Here is a 15,925-nt window from a genome sequence, read left to right on the forward strand (position 1 = left end):
GGGCAAAAGAAGGGAAGTTCGGAAAAGCCTAGCAGACAGGACTATCAACTCCTTTCTATTACGATCTCGGCACCTTCCTTACTCCCTACAAAAAAGTTACCCCTATTTTGAATAGGAAAGCTCCCAGGTTTCACATCTAAAAAAAGTGCATGACCAGATTGGAAGAATTCGCAATGGGCCAACTTACCCAGCCATGATGCACATGACAGAAGAGAGCGAGCACAAAATGGAGTTTCCATCTTGGATGCTGCGTCGAGGGGTACATCACATGGTATTACATAATGTCACATCCGTACATGCTTCCCGCTGCACCTAGAGATTCGTCCAGACCAGCCCACTAGGAGATTTTGCGGACTCATCAGGCAGAGTTGGACCACACTCTGGATCTTCTTCCTCGGTGTCGTGAGATAGCTGACACGAGCCTGTGAGCCATTGCAGATGATTTATTCCCTGGAGGGTCTAAGCAGAGGTGTGTGGTGGATGTTATGATTAGGCTGGTAGATGAGGCATTTATGTATCATAGACATTGTTCCAGGATTGGTGGGGCACTTGACGCTAGAGGCCGAGCCAATAGAGGGCGTGGTGGGCGCAGAGGCAGAGACGGGGCCAGAGGCAGAGGAGAGGCGCATGATGATGTCCGACACACACAGTAGTGATGCCTGTAGTTTTTTTATATATGTTTTTCTATTTCATTTATGTATGTTACTTTGATGATGTTTTCGACATTATGACCGATATTATTTATACGATGTATTTTTTTTGTTTATCATTTACTATTGCCTTTAAAATGCATTACTTTAATTTTACATTTTTGTAATAAAAATTGAGTTTTGGAGTTGAATGAACATGATTTGAAAATATAGCAAACTGTTCCGTAGGTACATCTGCGGAACACTCTGTTTTCAAAACGTTTCGTAGATGCATCTACGAAGGATTGCATAAATAAAATAAGTTGATTTTAACTATACAATACTATGTTTTTAACACTTCCGTAGATGCATCTACGGAACGAAACAAATTTTTTTAAAAAAATGTGCTTCCGAATGTGTATCTACGAAAGCAAGGGGAAAAATTGAAAATTCGCGTGGTGGCTAAGAGATTCATGGGGTGTATTGAGAAATTCTCAAATTCTAATGGTATTTTTAATTCTTTTGTTTTTATTTTAAATATTAATTTTTTCATAAGAAAAAAACACTACTTTATCAAGTAAAGAGTTATTTCAATATAATGTATCGTAGACATTGTGCCAAGATTGGTGGGGCACTTGACGCTAGAGGCAGAGCTAGTAGAGGACGTGGTGGACGCGAAGGCGGGGCCAGAGGCAGAGGAGAGGCGTAGGATGAATAACAACATTTGAACCTTTTAAAATATATAGACCACATATTTTATATCATTTGGCAATAATTAATTCATCACGCAAAATCTTCAACACTCAATGTCCAACTCTTGTACAATAGCCTAGATCATCAAACATACTTATTGATAATAAATTTTGCTTGAATTTTAACATACCTCACATTTTGAATAAGAAGTTCACGATCATCAAACATTTCAAATCTGACTGTATCAATACCATGAACTTTGTATGCTTTAATATCACCAAGGTGAACTACTCCACCTTGCATCGTCTTCAAAGTTTCAAAGTATTATATTCTTGAACACATGTGATAAGAGCAACATGAGTCAATGACCCAACTATCTTCAGTTTCCAAACTCGATACTACTAGTGCACCAACATCCTCATAACTTTCCTCACCCAAGGCAATTGCAACTTGAATAGAATCTTCATTGACCTTTCTCTCAGGACAATCCCTTTTAAAGTGACAGATTTTCTGACAATTAAAACATTTTACTTTGACTTGTCAGACCTCTTTGATTTGGACATCCCTTTACGCTCATCTCCTCTTCTTGACACATTTAAGCCTTCACCACTATCTTCAATCCCTTTACGCTCACCTCCTCTTCTTGTGAAATTCTGTAAGTTACTCAACTATGGAATTTCTCTCCACCATTTGAAATGAATAGAGTTGTTGTTTCAGATACAACTTGTGAGTCAAAGGCTTTGTCATATACAATGATTCAAGTTTGGCTCACATAGCAACCGCAGTTTGCTCCTTGACGACTTCTCTTAAAACTTTATCCCCGAGGCATAAGATAATGACACTCTTGGCCTTATCTAACATCTTGGTCTTTTGTACTTGTGTAAGCCCTGCAAGCATCACTTTTTCATTCTTCAAAGCATCGATACACTTCTCTTTAATTAAAATTACTTGCATCTTAATTTTTTACAACTCAAAGTCGTTGTTATCGGAAACAACTAATTCTCAAACTAGAATGTCAATTCAAAAATAAATTCTTAGAGGAGGAATGAATTAGAACTTTGACACTTGTTTTTACCAAACATTACAATATTAAAGCTTCAACATTAATTGTTCCAACCATTTTCATTCGTTCTGTTTACATAACGAAGTTTCACTTATTTTAGAATGAATTATGTTTGCAAATCCCACTTTGTTTTAAATTGGCATTTATACGTAATGTATACACACTCAATTACTATTTTTGGTCTTATTCAAAAAATAATGTATTATTATTTTGCTATTAGTGCACGTACTCTAATAAGTTTTCTATGCTTAACTGAGTTCATTGAACGAACATAACAGTACATATATCTCCTCCAGAGTTTTCTGAATAAACATTAACGACTAAATTTCCACAAACTTTTTAGATTTGATACATTTAAAAATTCAAGTTCCTATATTTTAAACTAAGAGACATTCTAAAATTCAAGAAAAATAGTCATTTTCTTCCATTTACCACCCTAAGATGGGAGAAATTGTAGCAACTTTTTGGTGGGAGTTGGTGCTTAAATAAAAAGTTCACACACAAGTAGTGTTACACTCTACCTAGGAATGCAATACATTAAAACCCCCACATATAAGTTATAAGCAAGCAAAAATTAAATGTAACAATGGTTATACAAGCCAGAAATCCAAAAAGATATGAACAAGCTAAACTCCACTCTATTTTTTTCTTGATGCTGCTGAATGATTAATTTTATTCAGAATCAGAATCAGCAGCCGTTGAGGATCTAACAGATCTTCGTTTACTTTCATCGTATTCTTGATCTTCCTCATCCACGTCCTTTTTCTCGGCAATAATACCTGTCGAATGACAGTTAAAAAAAACTTTCCAGATGATAACAAATGAAAAGAAACAGAGAACTGCATACAGAAACAGTACCTTTCTTTATCAGCAGAACCTCCAGTGCTCTTGTGGTAAAATCATCTTTTGCTCCCAGATCTTGAAACCCTACCAATCTATCTACTGCAACTCCTTGTCTGAAAAAAGAAACGCTCAAGCTAATACATTAATATAATAAATCAACTTTATCCTTATTTGGTGTGTAGCATTTCATTTTAGCCAGGCTATTCACTACCATGAAGCAACAATTAGTTTTGGTGCACGTGATAAGATATCACTTTTATTTAAGAGTGATGGGGGAGGAAGATTGAAGATTGTCTTTAGGATTCTTAAATTCATTAATATTTTTTGTATACCTAACAGAGAAAGCACTTAATCAACCGAGAAATTCAATAAGTACAAGATTTTAGTCCTTACCTGAAGAGTATGACACAAGGCAAAGTTTTGATTGCCAATTTTGTAACAAAGAACGGTGCATTCTGCATTTCACTTTCAATAGTTAACATTACATTAAAATAATAAATAATATTATACAGTTACATTGACTGAACTCTGCGAAAACACTAAATATCTCTGTAAGTGTTCATGCTGACCTCTGCATCAAGCCTGATGAACTTCGAATCAATATGCTTTATTGAAAGGGACTTTAAGTGCTTATCCATTATCCTACATTTGTTAATACAACAAGAAAAAGCACTTGTAACTGTTACATCTTCAGGTGTCAAGAGATAGAGACAAATGATAGATTCAATGAACAATAGTTTGAGTAACAAATGAATAACAAGGCATACTTGCATCGATAGAACTCCTTATGGTAGAAATGACAGATCACTTTTTCACTTCCAGTGACTTCACCCAAGAAATCCCCTTCAGTTACCTCCCTAAATTCCCCATGACCTTTCTTCTTCCATGCCTCCCGTTTCTCTGCTTCTTTCTATATAAAACAAATCTTATTGTGAATAATGAGGTAATAACAAATGTGAAAATAAAAATGTGAATAACATTATAGATTCTAGTACATATGGAGTTTACTACCTTAAAGGCTGCAATCCTGTCCGCGTGCAATTTTTCCAACTCGGGATCCTGACATCACAAATGAGCATAAACCTCATATTAGAATAATGGGTTATCTATATCTAGCTATCTATCTATAAATAAAAGGTATTCTTGAGGTTGATTTTTAGCAAGTGTCAAGCTTATATTCACTTCTGCAGCTGCCAAAACTTTTCCGGAAAATAACACTCCACACACAAAACAAGCCTCAGCATTGTCTGGGCCTTAACAAAATGTAAGCATCAGGCATTTTAGGACCCGGAAAATAATTTGATCAAAAGAAGGCCCGATGTTGAAAATACAACAAAATAGATATCTCTGTTACTGTGTATAAACTCTTTCCCTCACTATTGTCAGGCCAGTGAAATAATGTTTTTAAGACCACATTAGGGGTGGGAATAGGCTGGGCCGAGCTAGGCTTTGCCAAGCCTGAGCCTGGCCTGCTATAATATTCAAAGCCTAAGTCTGGCCTGTAGCCTATCATAGGCTTATTTTTTTGGCCTGGGCCTGGCCTTTTTGAAGGCCTTATTGGCCTATTAGCCTACTTCAAAGCCTATTTCATTTGAACATTTGTAAATAAGTCATTCAACTCGTCTTTATATAGACTAACAAATTAAAAGATCAATGAGATTAAATGTTTGTTTGCATTAGTTTATTTGAGTTTACCTAGTACCATAAATTTTGTGATATTATTTGTTTGAGAGAACTTATCGAAACAACTTATGACATTGTTCATAAGATTCTTTTCATCTTATTTTCATAATTTCTTCAAGATAACTAAAATTTATTTTTATATTTTTAACTCAAAGTAAAAAATATAATATAATAATAATAAAATTATTCATATGTATTTAAATAGGCCGGCCTCTTAGGCTTAAAAGGCTTTTTATGTGGCATGTGGCCTAGCCTTTTTAGCTAAATAGGCTTATAAAAAAGCCTAGGCCTTTTCTATTTATCTAAAAAGCCTGGCCTGACCTAGGCCTATGTAGGCTGGGCCGTAGGCCCCTGTTAGTCGGCCTGGCCTATTCCCACCCCTAGACCACATCATGCACAAGCACAATAAGTTAAAGCCAAATACACTTTTGTGTGCGAACACGCGGCTATCCAAAGTAGTCCCTTCCAAATCGTTCTACAATGGGGAACTCAAAAACCTACAACTTCGTAGAAATACACGCTGACATATAAATCCCCCCAATTTTCAGCATGCAGCATCAACTGCATTCTTCAGGCCTGCTTTGTCTACAGAATGGCAATGCACGGCTCTCTTGCAGAAAGGTCAAGCTTGCTCCGAAAGCCTCACAAGGAGTATTCTCAAATAGTCAATAGTTCAATCCTTTAAGTTTTGTTTTATTTTTGTTAATTCTCACTTCATCTCTCTGGTTATTTGTTCTATAAAATCATACCCTTCTCTTGGAGTTGGTGCTCAAGGATAATGAGGTTGTTTTGTGATATTTCAGTGCTCATTTTTTGTTAAGTTTCTGTCCATTTGATTCTTTTTGAAATTGAGAAGTATTTAGACCACAGCTCACTTTCCTTGCAGGGAGGCATGCTTCCATAGACAGTAGTTCACAAGTTTTAAGCACATTTACGTGAAGGGTGTGTTTATTCCTTTCAACTTCTGTTTGTTTCTTCTAATGGGGGTGGTTACAGAGCTATCTGCAACAGTTACAAGTTAAACTTTCCGCTTGCAATTAAGATGATTTTAATGGATTGAGGTTGTGTTTGGATCTATCTATAAATTTGTCCCTGTGTCAAACATTATGCGGTGACTTTGACACTGATTTTAGCTGGTGAGTTTCCATGGTATTTTTATACCCTTCACTATGGCTGTCTCTTGATCTGATACACTACTTTGAGCAGATCTTATGGGAGATAAACTAGTGTTGGAACTGAAAATGAGCACCAAAGGATAATAGGCCACTTATGTTTGACCAATCTAACTTGGCACTTTCAGCGAGTGACCCATCTATCATTACATGCTTACATGTTTGTCAGTTAAGAATAAACAAATTTGTAAGACTCTACCCAATTAGACGCAAGGAGAGGACCATTGCAATTGCAGCTGCCTAATCCATATTACCATTAACTTGAACAAAATGCCACTGCTATTTTCCATGTTTCTATTACACTCTTGAATCTCGAGATCTTTTTGAACAGTTTCTCTTATAGCTTTTCTAGATTTTCCTTTACCTCTAGTTGTTTGACTACTCTTCATCTAATCTACTCTCCTTACTACAAAATTCACCGGTTTTCTCTCTGCAGGTTGGAAACTACAAATGTAGCAAAACAAAATAAAGCAGGTGTTCTATTTAACAGAATAAAACACAACTTCCTTTGTAGTCGATGGCACAAGTAAGGTTTGCAATTGTGACCTATAATCAATAGTGGGCAGCATTAGTTTGTGGCATAATCGCAAGGAAATTTTAAATTCAACGGTTAATAGGTGGCAGCAAGAGTTCCTAGAAATGTAGTCTTCTAAATAAGAACTTAATGCTAGAGGTTACACACTGTCCGGTGGGTTTTTACCGTGTTACCAAACAGTACAATAGTCGCAAACCAATATTATTTGAATATCCTTGCAAAAAAGATAAAGTATTCATCTTCATTCATACCAATGGACCTTGTGATATATTCTTCAAACAAGTAACGCCTCACTTGGAAATTCAGTTTAAAATTTAAATACAACTTGAACAATATGGTCAGTCAATCAATGACACTTTCATATATTAACATCCTCGGTACCTCTATCACTGTCTGTATTTTAGTGTTTCTTTAATTTTTCTTTCATGTACTTATGCATTACATGATGAACAAAATACATTTTAAATGATTAAATTATGAAAATTTTCATCTTTTAGTCAACAATCTTATATATTACCCATGCAAATGCACATATCCTAAATACTAGCAGATATACATATATGATAAGATCGAGAAGTTTAGAAACATACATCCATCAAATCATCAAGGTCAACCTCCTCATTTATAGAACTAGATTGTGCTGCCTTCTCTTCACTAAGCAATTCCTACAGAGATCATATATAACAAGTGTCACATAACCAATATATATATGGCATAGCATAAGAACTCTACAGAACGGCAGCTTCAGTAGAAAATAATCATAACATTAGCACAAGCAAACAGTAACACAATCCGTAAATTATATAGTCCTACTGGAAAAGTGCTAAAGTGCTTCAGCCATAATCTGACAGCAATACTCTAACCACTTCTGGAAAAAAGTGTGTCTGTAACGGACGCCGACACGACACAGACACTTGTGATTACATTTAATTTTTCCATAACAGAGACCAATTCTTGGATATAAAATTTAGGCTATGAATATCATACAATGTAATTAACAAATCAAGCAAAGATAACATTTGGATATATAAAATAAGAAACAAGGAAAGTTTGAGTAAATTAATTTATGAATTTGTGAAGCTGAGAATTAAAAAAAAAAAAAAAAAAATCAACCTTTTGATAATTACGAGCAGCTGCTGCTATTACGTTTCCAAAAGCGAGATTCGTGAGAGTGGATTTTACAGCGTCTGGATTCATCTTTATCTACACAAAAATCAAAATCAAAATTATATTTTGAAATAATTAAGACGAAAAATTAAAAAAAAAAATAATTGTTCGCACCTTCGAGATCTGGATGAAGAAAGTGCAAATGTCTTTTTTAATGGAAGTGTTGAACTCTGCAAAAAAAAGTTGTTCAAAGATTTGAAGATTAATTGATCTGTGTGTGTTTTGTTGATGGAATTTGAAGTTGCAGCGATCTGTGGAAGAGGGAAGTACGAGAATCGAAATGGGTTGGGCCGTTACAGATCAATTTGTGTGAGGTTTCATCCTCACACCCCCGGTTTGACTAGACACCCCACACCCCTATATGTTTTTACCGTATCCTTAAATAATTTTAGGGAAAATACACTTTTTCGTCCTTTAACTTTGGCTCGGGGTCCATTCTGGTCCCTTAACTTTTAAAAAGTGCAAATCAATCCTTTAATTCTTAAAAACAGAGCACGTTTGTCCTTCCGTCTGACTCTGTTAGTAAGCGTGCATATGTGGCATTTTGATTGTCTGACCTGGCATTTAAAAGTTATATTCTTAAGTTTTGTGAACAAAACACCTCATTCTGAACATTTCAAGTACTTGCCCATTGTGAAGAAAAAGTTCGTGGTGCAGCGAAGAACGTTGAAGGCGAATCGTCGTCTAGTGAGGGAGGCCATCCTCAAAGCTTTTGCAACCAGGTTAGAAAGTTCATGATATTTGGCTTGTTTGATTGTGATAGAAATAAGGGTTTTTGCATGTTTTAGTGTTAGAATTTAGGGTTTTATTTTGCTAAATCCGTCAAATCCATGTTGTTACTTCTGATAAATTAGGGTTTCATAGTAAATCGATTGATTGCATGTATGTATTTAATCTGAGTAATTAGGGTTATACATATTTATGATTTTAGGTGAAATGGAGGAGTATATCGTACTCACAATTCACCATAGTGGTGAATTTGTTGATGGTGATCTTAGAGTTTATGAAGGAGGGAAAGTTTATGAGTTGAAAATAGATGTTGACACATGGAGTTACTTTGAGCTGACAGATTCACTTAAGTGTTTAGGGTATAGGGATTTTGAGAAAATCTATTACAAAGACCCAACATTTGGGATGCAACAACTGAATGATGATGCAGGAGCATTAGAAGTAGCCGATCTGTATAAGGTTCATTTAGGTGTAGACATTTTTATTAAACACACAATTGGGCAGGCTGAGTTTGCAGATCCAGCAGGGTTAGAAAATGTTGTAGTTGAGGAGCATGGTGTCACTGAGGAGCATGTAAGAGATGAGGAGGAGAGGGTAGTTGAAGAAATGCTTTCTAAGTTGCATGAAGAAGTAACTGGTAACTCTAATGAAGCTGAGAAGGTTGTGTTAGATGCTGAGAAGGTTGTGTTGGAGGCTGAACATGCTGAACATGTTGTTTTGGAGGCTGAGAAAGATCGTATGGAAAATGAGAAAGATGACAATTCTGATAGTGGTGAAGTGGATGATTCCATAAGTAGTGATGATAGTGAATACAAATATGACAGTGCTCTTGATATTGAATTTAATGATTCTTCTGATGGTTATGAAGATATAGATGAGGATGAATTGGACAATCTAGTTGAACATGATGAAGAGAGAGATGAGGGTGTTAAAATTGGGAGTGGTAGTGAGAGTGAAGGTTTGGTGAGTGGGTGTGACAGTGATGACAGTTATGGTGTGCAAAAAAAACATATCCCTATGTTTAAGATTCAAAAGAATATGGCTGATTTCAAATGGGAGGTGGGTTCCTACTTTAGTTCAAAAGATGATTTCAAAGAGGCAATCACATCATATGCTGTTCACAGTGGAAGAAACCTAAAGTTCACCAAAAATGATAATGTAAGAGTGAGGGTAAAGTGTAAGGATGGATGTGATTGGGAAGCTTATTGTGCTAAATCATCAAGGGAAGAAACTTGGCAATTAAGGAAGGTGATTGATGTACATAGTTGCAGTAGGGATTATAATGTGAAAATGATGACTACCAAGTGGCTGAGCAAGAGGTTACAAAACTCCTTAAAAACCAATCCTAGGATGAAAATCAAAGATATCAAGGCAAAGGCACAAAAGAAATGGAATGTAGGTGTGAACAAAACCAAGGCAATTAGGGCAAGAGTTAAAGCAAGAGATATGGTTGATGGGTCATTCCTAGGGGATTACACCAGAATCTATGATTATTGTCATGAATTGCTAAGAACAAATCCAGGTTCCACAGTGAAGGTTGGTGTTGAACCATCTCAAGAAGGCTCACAAAATCATGTTCCATACTTCAAAAGGTTGTATATATGTCTTGCAGCATGTAAGCAAAGTTTTAAGTTTTCTAGGCATGTAATAGGGTTGGATGGTTGTTTTCTAAAGGGGCTATGTGGAGGGCAAATACTAGCTGCTATAGGTAGGGATCCAAATGATCAAATGCTACCTATAGCATTTGCAGTGGTTGAAGGAGAAAATAGAGACAGTTGGACATGGTTCTTGGAGTTATTGATTGATGACCTTGGTGGAAAAAATGAGTGCCTCACATACACCTTCATGTCATATCAGCAAAAGGTATTACCTTTCTTTTGTTTTCTATTAATTTGATTATGGTTCCTATTGATTTAAGTATTTTGATTTCTATTTCTTTGACTGTGTTGCAGGGATTATTACCAGCCATGGATGAACTGTTGCCCAATGTAGAGCAAAGATTCTATGTCAGGCACTTGTACAACAATTTCAGGAAAAGATATCCTGGGAAGATGCTTAAGGAAATAATATAGAGGGCTGCTAAGGCTACTTATGCTCAGGCTTGAGAAAGAGAGATGAAGAGGATGAGGCTGATCAATGAAGAAGCCTACCTACATATGATGAAGACACCTCCAAGATTTTGGAGTAGATCTTACTTTAGAGGGACTAATAAATGTGATGTTGTAGTGAATAACATGTCTGAATCTTTCAACAGTGTTATTCTTGAAGCAAGGTCCAAACCCCTAGTGACTATGGTAGAGGAGATCAGGACATATTGTATGGAAAAATGGGCAACAAATAGGATGAGGTTTCAAAAATTGGCTGATGATGATGTGCTGCCTAACATCAGAAAGAAGGTTGATAGAACAAGTACTTACACAAATTCATGGATTGTGAGGTATGAGTTATCTTTTGTAATATGTTACTTTATAATTTTCCATCAATTCTCTAAGTTTGCTATTATTGTGTAGGATGTCTGCTGAACACATATTTGAGGTTCATCATGTAGAAAACCATGCAGATAAATTTGTTGTGAATTTGAAGGAATGTGTGTGCACCTGTAGGAGGTGGGAATTAACTGGACTTCCATGTGTTCATGCATTAGCTAGCATTAAAAGTAGGAACTTCAAGGTTGAGGAATACACCCCTGCATATTATAGGAAGTCAATGTACATGAAAGTGTATTCATCTATAATTTATCCTTTGAATGGATCAAATCTATGGGCCAGAACTGAATATCCAGATGTGCTCCCTCCTAAGTATAGGAGGATGCCTGGGAGACCAAAGAAGAGGAGAAATTTGGAGCAAGGAGAGATAGATGGTTCTGACAAAAAAATGAGGAGAATAGGATTGGCAATTAGGTGTTCAAGGTGCAAGCATCCGGGTCACAACAAAACAACATGTAAGATTACTCAGAGTACTCAAGGTACTCAATATAACACTCAAGCAACTCAGTCAACTCAGCCTGCTTCTCAAGCAACTAAGCCAACTCAGTCTGCTACTCAACCTTTGTCTCAACCTGTGTCTCAACCTGCTGTGAATCTGTCTTAGCCTGCATCTGCACAAGGATCTAAGACATCTACTCAACCATCCAAGAAATCTACTCAACCATCCAAGAAGACAACTATGAGGCCAGCAAAGTTGGGTGTTAGAAGACCAACAACACCTTTTGTTCCCCCTGGACCAACTACACGACTAAGTGCTGCCAAGAATATGATTGGCCCAACTACAAGGAGGACAACACCAACCAAGAGGACAACACCCAAGAAAAAAAATTAGGAGGATTGTCTAATGTTATGCTAATGTATTGCACTTTGTACTGGTGTCATTTTGTGTAATGGTCTTAACTCATTTTGTGTCATTTTGTACTGATGTCATTTTGTGTCATGTTGAACAAGGTTATGCTAATGTCATTTTGTGTAATGTTATGCTCATGTTGAAACTCAATCTGTGTACTGGTATTTTGTGTTGCAATGTTAAGGCACTATTGACTGAAATTAAGTGTGTTACTTTTGTGTTTTCACATCATTTTCTTCTTTTCTGTTACTTTTGCAATGTTAATACATGATTAAACTGAAATTAACAGAAATCTTACAACAATTGGATTGATCTTAACAAAAATGTAACAACTGAAATTAACAACAAAGCTCACTTCATTATAGCTTAAACATTACATTACAATAGATGAAGAATTACAATACAATATTTATCGTTTCATTTCATCAAGAACATAATCACAAAAGCTGCACCTAAAATAACAAACAGATAGATTTTCTTAAACTTCATAATCTTGTTTATCTCCTTCCTTAATTCTTCATTTGTCAGCTTTACTTTTTCAATCTCCATTGTTGCATCATCCAATTTTTTTGATAACTTTTCCAATCTGGACATTATAATTTGACCTTTGTCATCTTGAACATCCTCATAAAACCATTCAAAAAACCCACACCCAGGTTGCCTTGTTCCCTGCATTTTACAAAGGACCAAAAATGAACAATGGAGATAAAATGTGAACAACCCCGAAAATACAAACATACCTTAAAATGAGAACAACCCCAAAAATATTTTCCATAGCTCTTCGACGTTGATGACCTGCGAAGAGTAGCCGTATCTCCACAATGACAACTTGGTTTCCATGGAAGATTCTCCACCGTAAAAGAACTGGTTTTCATACTATCATCGCTTTTCTGTTTCATGGAGGACGAATTGAAGCTTGATGAAATCCCTAAATCCCTAACTTGATGTTTCATGGAGAACGAATTGAAAGAAGATACCAATTTGTGTTATCCCTAATCCCAATTCTGGACGCGGCTAGGGCAAATTCTGGGGGAAGAAGGGAGAATGAAATAGAAGATCCATGTCATGTGCCACGTATGCAGAATCAAACGGCCGTTTGCTCTAAATGGATGGAAAGGACAAACGTGCTCCGTTTTTAAGAATTAAAGGATTGATTTGCACTTTTTAAAAGTTAAGGGACCAGAATGGACCCTGAGCCAAAGTTAAAGGACGAAAAAGGGTATTTTCCCATAATTTTATTTCATTTCACAAAAAGTGTTGTGAAAAATCATAGTTTTCAAAAACCTCTTAGATTTTCTGGATTTTTCGTTGACGTTATTAGATTTTTGCGTTGGATGATAAGTAAGTTCCTATTTTTACCGCACCTTTGTAGCATTTTCCAAGCATTTTTAGAAAAAATAAGAAAGAAAATATGTATTTTTACCTTATATCTACCGTATAAGAAAAGTTATAGGTGTGGAAAACATCTTTCTACTCTTTTCTCATTTTGCTCCACATATGCAAAATGTTGGTTTTTTAGTCTTTATACACCTATGACATCACTTTTATTATTAAAATAATTTTTTGTCATTTTCTCTTCTATCAAGGTCTACTTTGATTCAAATTTCAATTTTTTTCATTATCTTCACTCTCTCTCTATTCGTCCTTTTACTCATTCTCTTTCTCTCTCATCCCTCTCTTCCTTCTTCTCTTTCTCTCTCTCTCTCTCTCTCTCGTTCATTTTTCCTCTCTTTTTCTCAGCTTCATTCTCGGACTCCCTCTTCCTTCTCCCTGCGAAGGTGGCCATGTGGCGATTTACTCCGATGGTTTACAATATCTGAAATGGTTGGATTGAGATTTTAGAGTATCAAACTCTGTTAATCGGTTAGAAAGTTATGGTTTTGATTCTGTAGTTAGGGTTTTTGTGGTTGATTTTATGATTTTGTGGTTTATTTTTCAGGTTATAGACTGGATCAATTTTTACCGGTGAGTTTTAAAGCTAACAAGATATGGGTTTTGTTTGGTTTTCTTATAAACTTAGGGTGTTGATTTTGTAGTTAGGGTTCTTAAGCTAACAACAGTCATTTTCATCAAATTTGCTAAGGTGAAGGAACAAGGTATTTTTTTCCCACCATCACATTAACACTATCTCTTATGCTTTACTCTTGAGTTTTTCATATTTCTGTAACAATGGTTGATCATCTAGCAGACTCTTTTAAAGAGGCACTTCGGTGACATACTTTTCAAATTGTTGTAGGTTTTGCCAGAAGGAAAAATCAGCCAGCGTTTTGTAAGCTGAAAACCAACTGATGACGTCGAATTAAATGGGGATTTCATCTGCAATAACAACTCAATATCATAACAATACTTTTCATGCTTACAATTTCTATAATAAAGGCATTCTTTCTTTCAGGCCCATTGAAAAGTTTAGATATATGAAGAAGAATATTGGCATGGTAAGCATATTAACATTGGTTATTGTTCAACACCATCAATTTAATATCCATTATTTTTTTGTTATTCATATTAGCATCCGTCCGGCTACTTCGCTGCTTTATTGACTGTCGCAGTGCTGATTTCAAAGATTTCAGGATGATGGAAACCACAAAGATTATGTAAGTTTAGATTCATGTAAGTTTAGATTCATGTATTCAGCCACATAGATACAGGACTTGATGGAGATATTGTTACATATAATTTGATTTTTTTTTATATTCCTTTGTTTTGGGAGGGAAGCATTTCAATATTTTAGCGTGTCGATTTGGTTTTGTAACTGAAGCTTCAAGAGAAATGGGATTGTCAGTCATCAACAGTGCAACCATTGTGGAAACAATGCTAAAAGCTGTATGTTTTCTTAGAAGAAGTTTAACTTATTTTTCTTCATCATTTAGTTTAGCATCATATTTATAATAATTTCATTTTGGAAATACAATACAACTTCAAGATATTTTTTTATAGATATTCATTTTATAAATGTAACCATTGTGTAAACCGTTGTTATAAAGTCCTGTTTTTTAGATGGAAATACAATTCATATTTATCTTTACCATCGCCGACAAACCAGAAGACGACATGAGTTACACTACCATCGCCGACAAGGAAATACAATACTATCGCATGAATCACAGTGACTCGAAGGCATCATTTCAGCTCTAGAGACATCATATGCCTTGGCTTATCTTGAGAAATACGTACAACTCTTCCACTGACACTTTTTTGTTTTAGGTTACTCTGATTTCATTTGACAGGATATGAAGGAGCAAGGTGTTTTAGAGGACAAATTAGTATTTTTGAAGGGTGTTAGTGGTTCATCCAAACCTGGTGTTCTCACTGCTTTGATGGGTGTATGTGGAGCTAGAAAACTTTCATGTGGTTTCCAAGTCGGTAACACTATATTAGGTACTGTCTTCCCTTATTGAAACTGACTGTAGAATTTTGATCATGACCTTGAGGATTCGATAAAACGCGGATCTCCTCTTCATCTATTATCTTCATCTCACCTTATTTCTTCTGCAGCATAAAACGGGTTTCAAGCATTCCAAGCACAATAATTTGTTTTCACCGGTGGTACTTTTGTTTGCGACAAAAACAAGCATGGCATACCTCCAAAAAAAACATTACTTCAGACCATGATATTATATATGTAAAATAGAAAATGATCTTTTAATAGGTTTGTTGATGTATATATGGCTTACAAATATTATTCCATTATGTTATATCAGATTCTCTTTTAACATTTTCTTTGTTTATAATGTTCTTTACTAATGTAATGACCCTACTTTTAAAAGTGGCAGCAATTTGTTAATGTTTAATATAATTAGTCTGATGACAGAAAAATGAAACTGGTTTGAATTGACATTTTTTATGAATAAAAGGCGAGGATCGACTAAGGTAAGCTTGAATTCCAGTTTTTTACAGTTAATTTTTATTTCCACTTTTCTGTTACATTTTTGTTATGTAAGCTGATCGATTTTTTGTTAGTGTGGGATTTTTCCCGTTTGAACCGATGCGGCTTCCCTTTTGTATTTTTTTCAACTGAATTTATCGCTGATATGGCCTGAGCACTTAGTGACCTGAGTTTTTTGCTATTATGGAT

At 35.6% G+C, this 15,925-nt stretch overlaps 2 protein-coding genes and 1 long non-coding RNA gene across 3 annotated transcripts; 1 reads left to right on the forward strand and 2 right to left on the reverse strand.

Moving 5' to 3' along the window:
* Window positions 1–2,785: 2,785 nt before the first annotated feature.
* LOC131628990 (thioredoxin domain-containing protein PLP3B-like) lies at window positions 2,786–8,133 on the reverse strand. The gene is made up of 9 exons (XM_058899793.1): window positions 7,900–8,133; window positions 7,732–7,821; window positions 7,209–7,283; window positions 4,240–4,287; window positions 3,996–4,138; window positions 3,798–3,870; window positions 3,622–3,683; window positions 3,244–3,341; window positions 2,786–3,164 (listed from the first exon to the last, which is right to left on the reverse strand). The coding sequence occupies exons 2-9, from the start codon at window positions 7,813–7,815 to the stop codon at window positions 3,058–3,060; spliced, it is 690 nt and encodes a 229-aa protein (XP_058755776.1). The 5' UTR covers window positions 7,816–7,821; window positions 7,900–8,133; the 3' UTR covers window positions 2,786–3,057.
* Window positions 8,134–12,287: 4,154 nt separating this feature from the next.
* LOC131629004 (uncharacterized) lies at window positions 12,288–12,803 on the reverse strand. The gene is made up of 3 exons (XM_058899807.1): window positions 12,591–12,803; window positions 12,385–12,519; window positions 12,288–12,302 (listed from the first exon to the last, which is right to left on the reverse strand). Exons 1-3 carry the CDS (start codon window positions 12,801–12,803, stop codon window positions 12,288–12,290), a joined length of 363 nt encoding a protein of 120 aa, XP_058755790.1.
* Window positions 12,804–13,550: 747 nt separating this feature from the next.
* On the forward strand, window positions 13,551–15,615 carry LOC131629018 (uncharacterized). Its single transcript, XR_009291935.1, has 6 exons — window positions 13,551–13,946; window positions 14,087–14,285; window positions 14,400–14,444; window positions 14,566–14,673; window positions 15,055–15,228; window positions 15,346–15,615. It is a non-coding gene; the product is annotated as an uncharacterized LOC131629018 (long non-coding RNA).
* The last annotated feature ends 310 nt before the right edge of the window (window positions 15,616–15,925 follow it).

This window comes from Vicia villosa, unplaced genomic scaffold (assembly GCF_029867415.1).
Source record: "Vicia villosa cultivar HV-30 ecotype Madison, WI unplaced genomic scaffold, Vvil1.0 ctg.000494F_1_1, whole genome shotgun sequence".
NCBI classification, from domain to species: Eukaryota; Viridiplantae; Streptophyta; class Magnoliopsida; order Fabales; family Fabaceae; genus Vicia; species Vicia villosa.

What these genes read in the sequence shown, in the direction of transcription:
- LOC131628990 (XM_058899793.1), bottom strand. Translation starts at nt 7,815, where the DNA reads ATGAATCCAGACGCTGTAAAATCCACTCTCACGAATCTCGCTTTTGGA. An exon ending in CTGCTCGTAATTATCAAAAG is followed by an intron (nt 7,284 to 7,731) that starts GTTGATTTTTTT and finishes TGATCTCTGTAG; the next exon opens with GAATTGCTTAGTGAAGAGAA. An exon ending in ACCTTGATGATTTGATGGAT is followed by an intron (nt 4,288 to 7,208) that starts GTATGTTTCTAA and finishes TTGTGATGTCAG; the next exon opens with GATCCCGAGTTGGAAAAATT.
- LOC131629004 (XM_058899807.1), bottom strand. Translation starts at nt 12,803, where the DNA reads ATGAAACATCAAGTTAGGGATTTAGGGATTTCATCAAGCTTCAATTCG. An exon ending in GGGGTTGTTCTCATTTTAAG is followed by an intron (nt 12,520 to 12,590) that starts GTATGTTTGTAT and finishes TGTAAAATGCAG; the next exon opens with GGAACAAGGCAACCTGGGTG.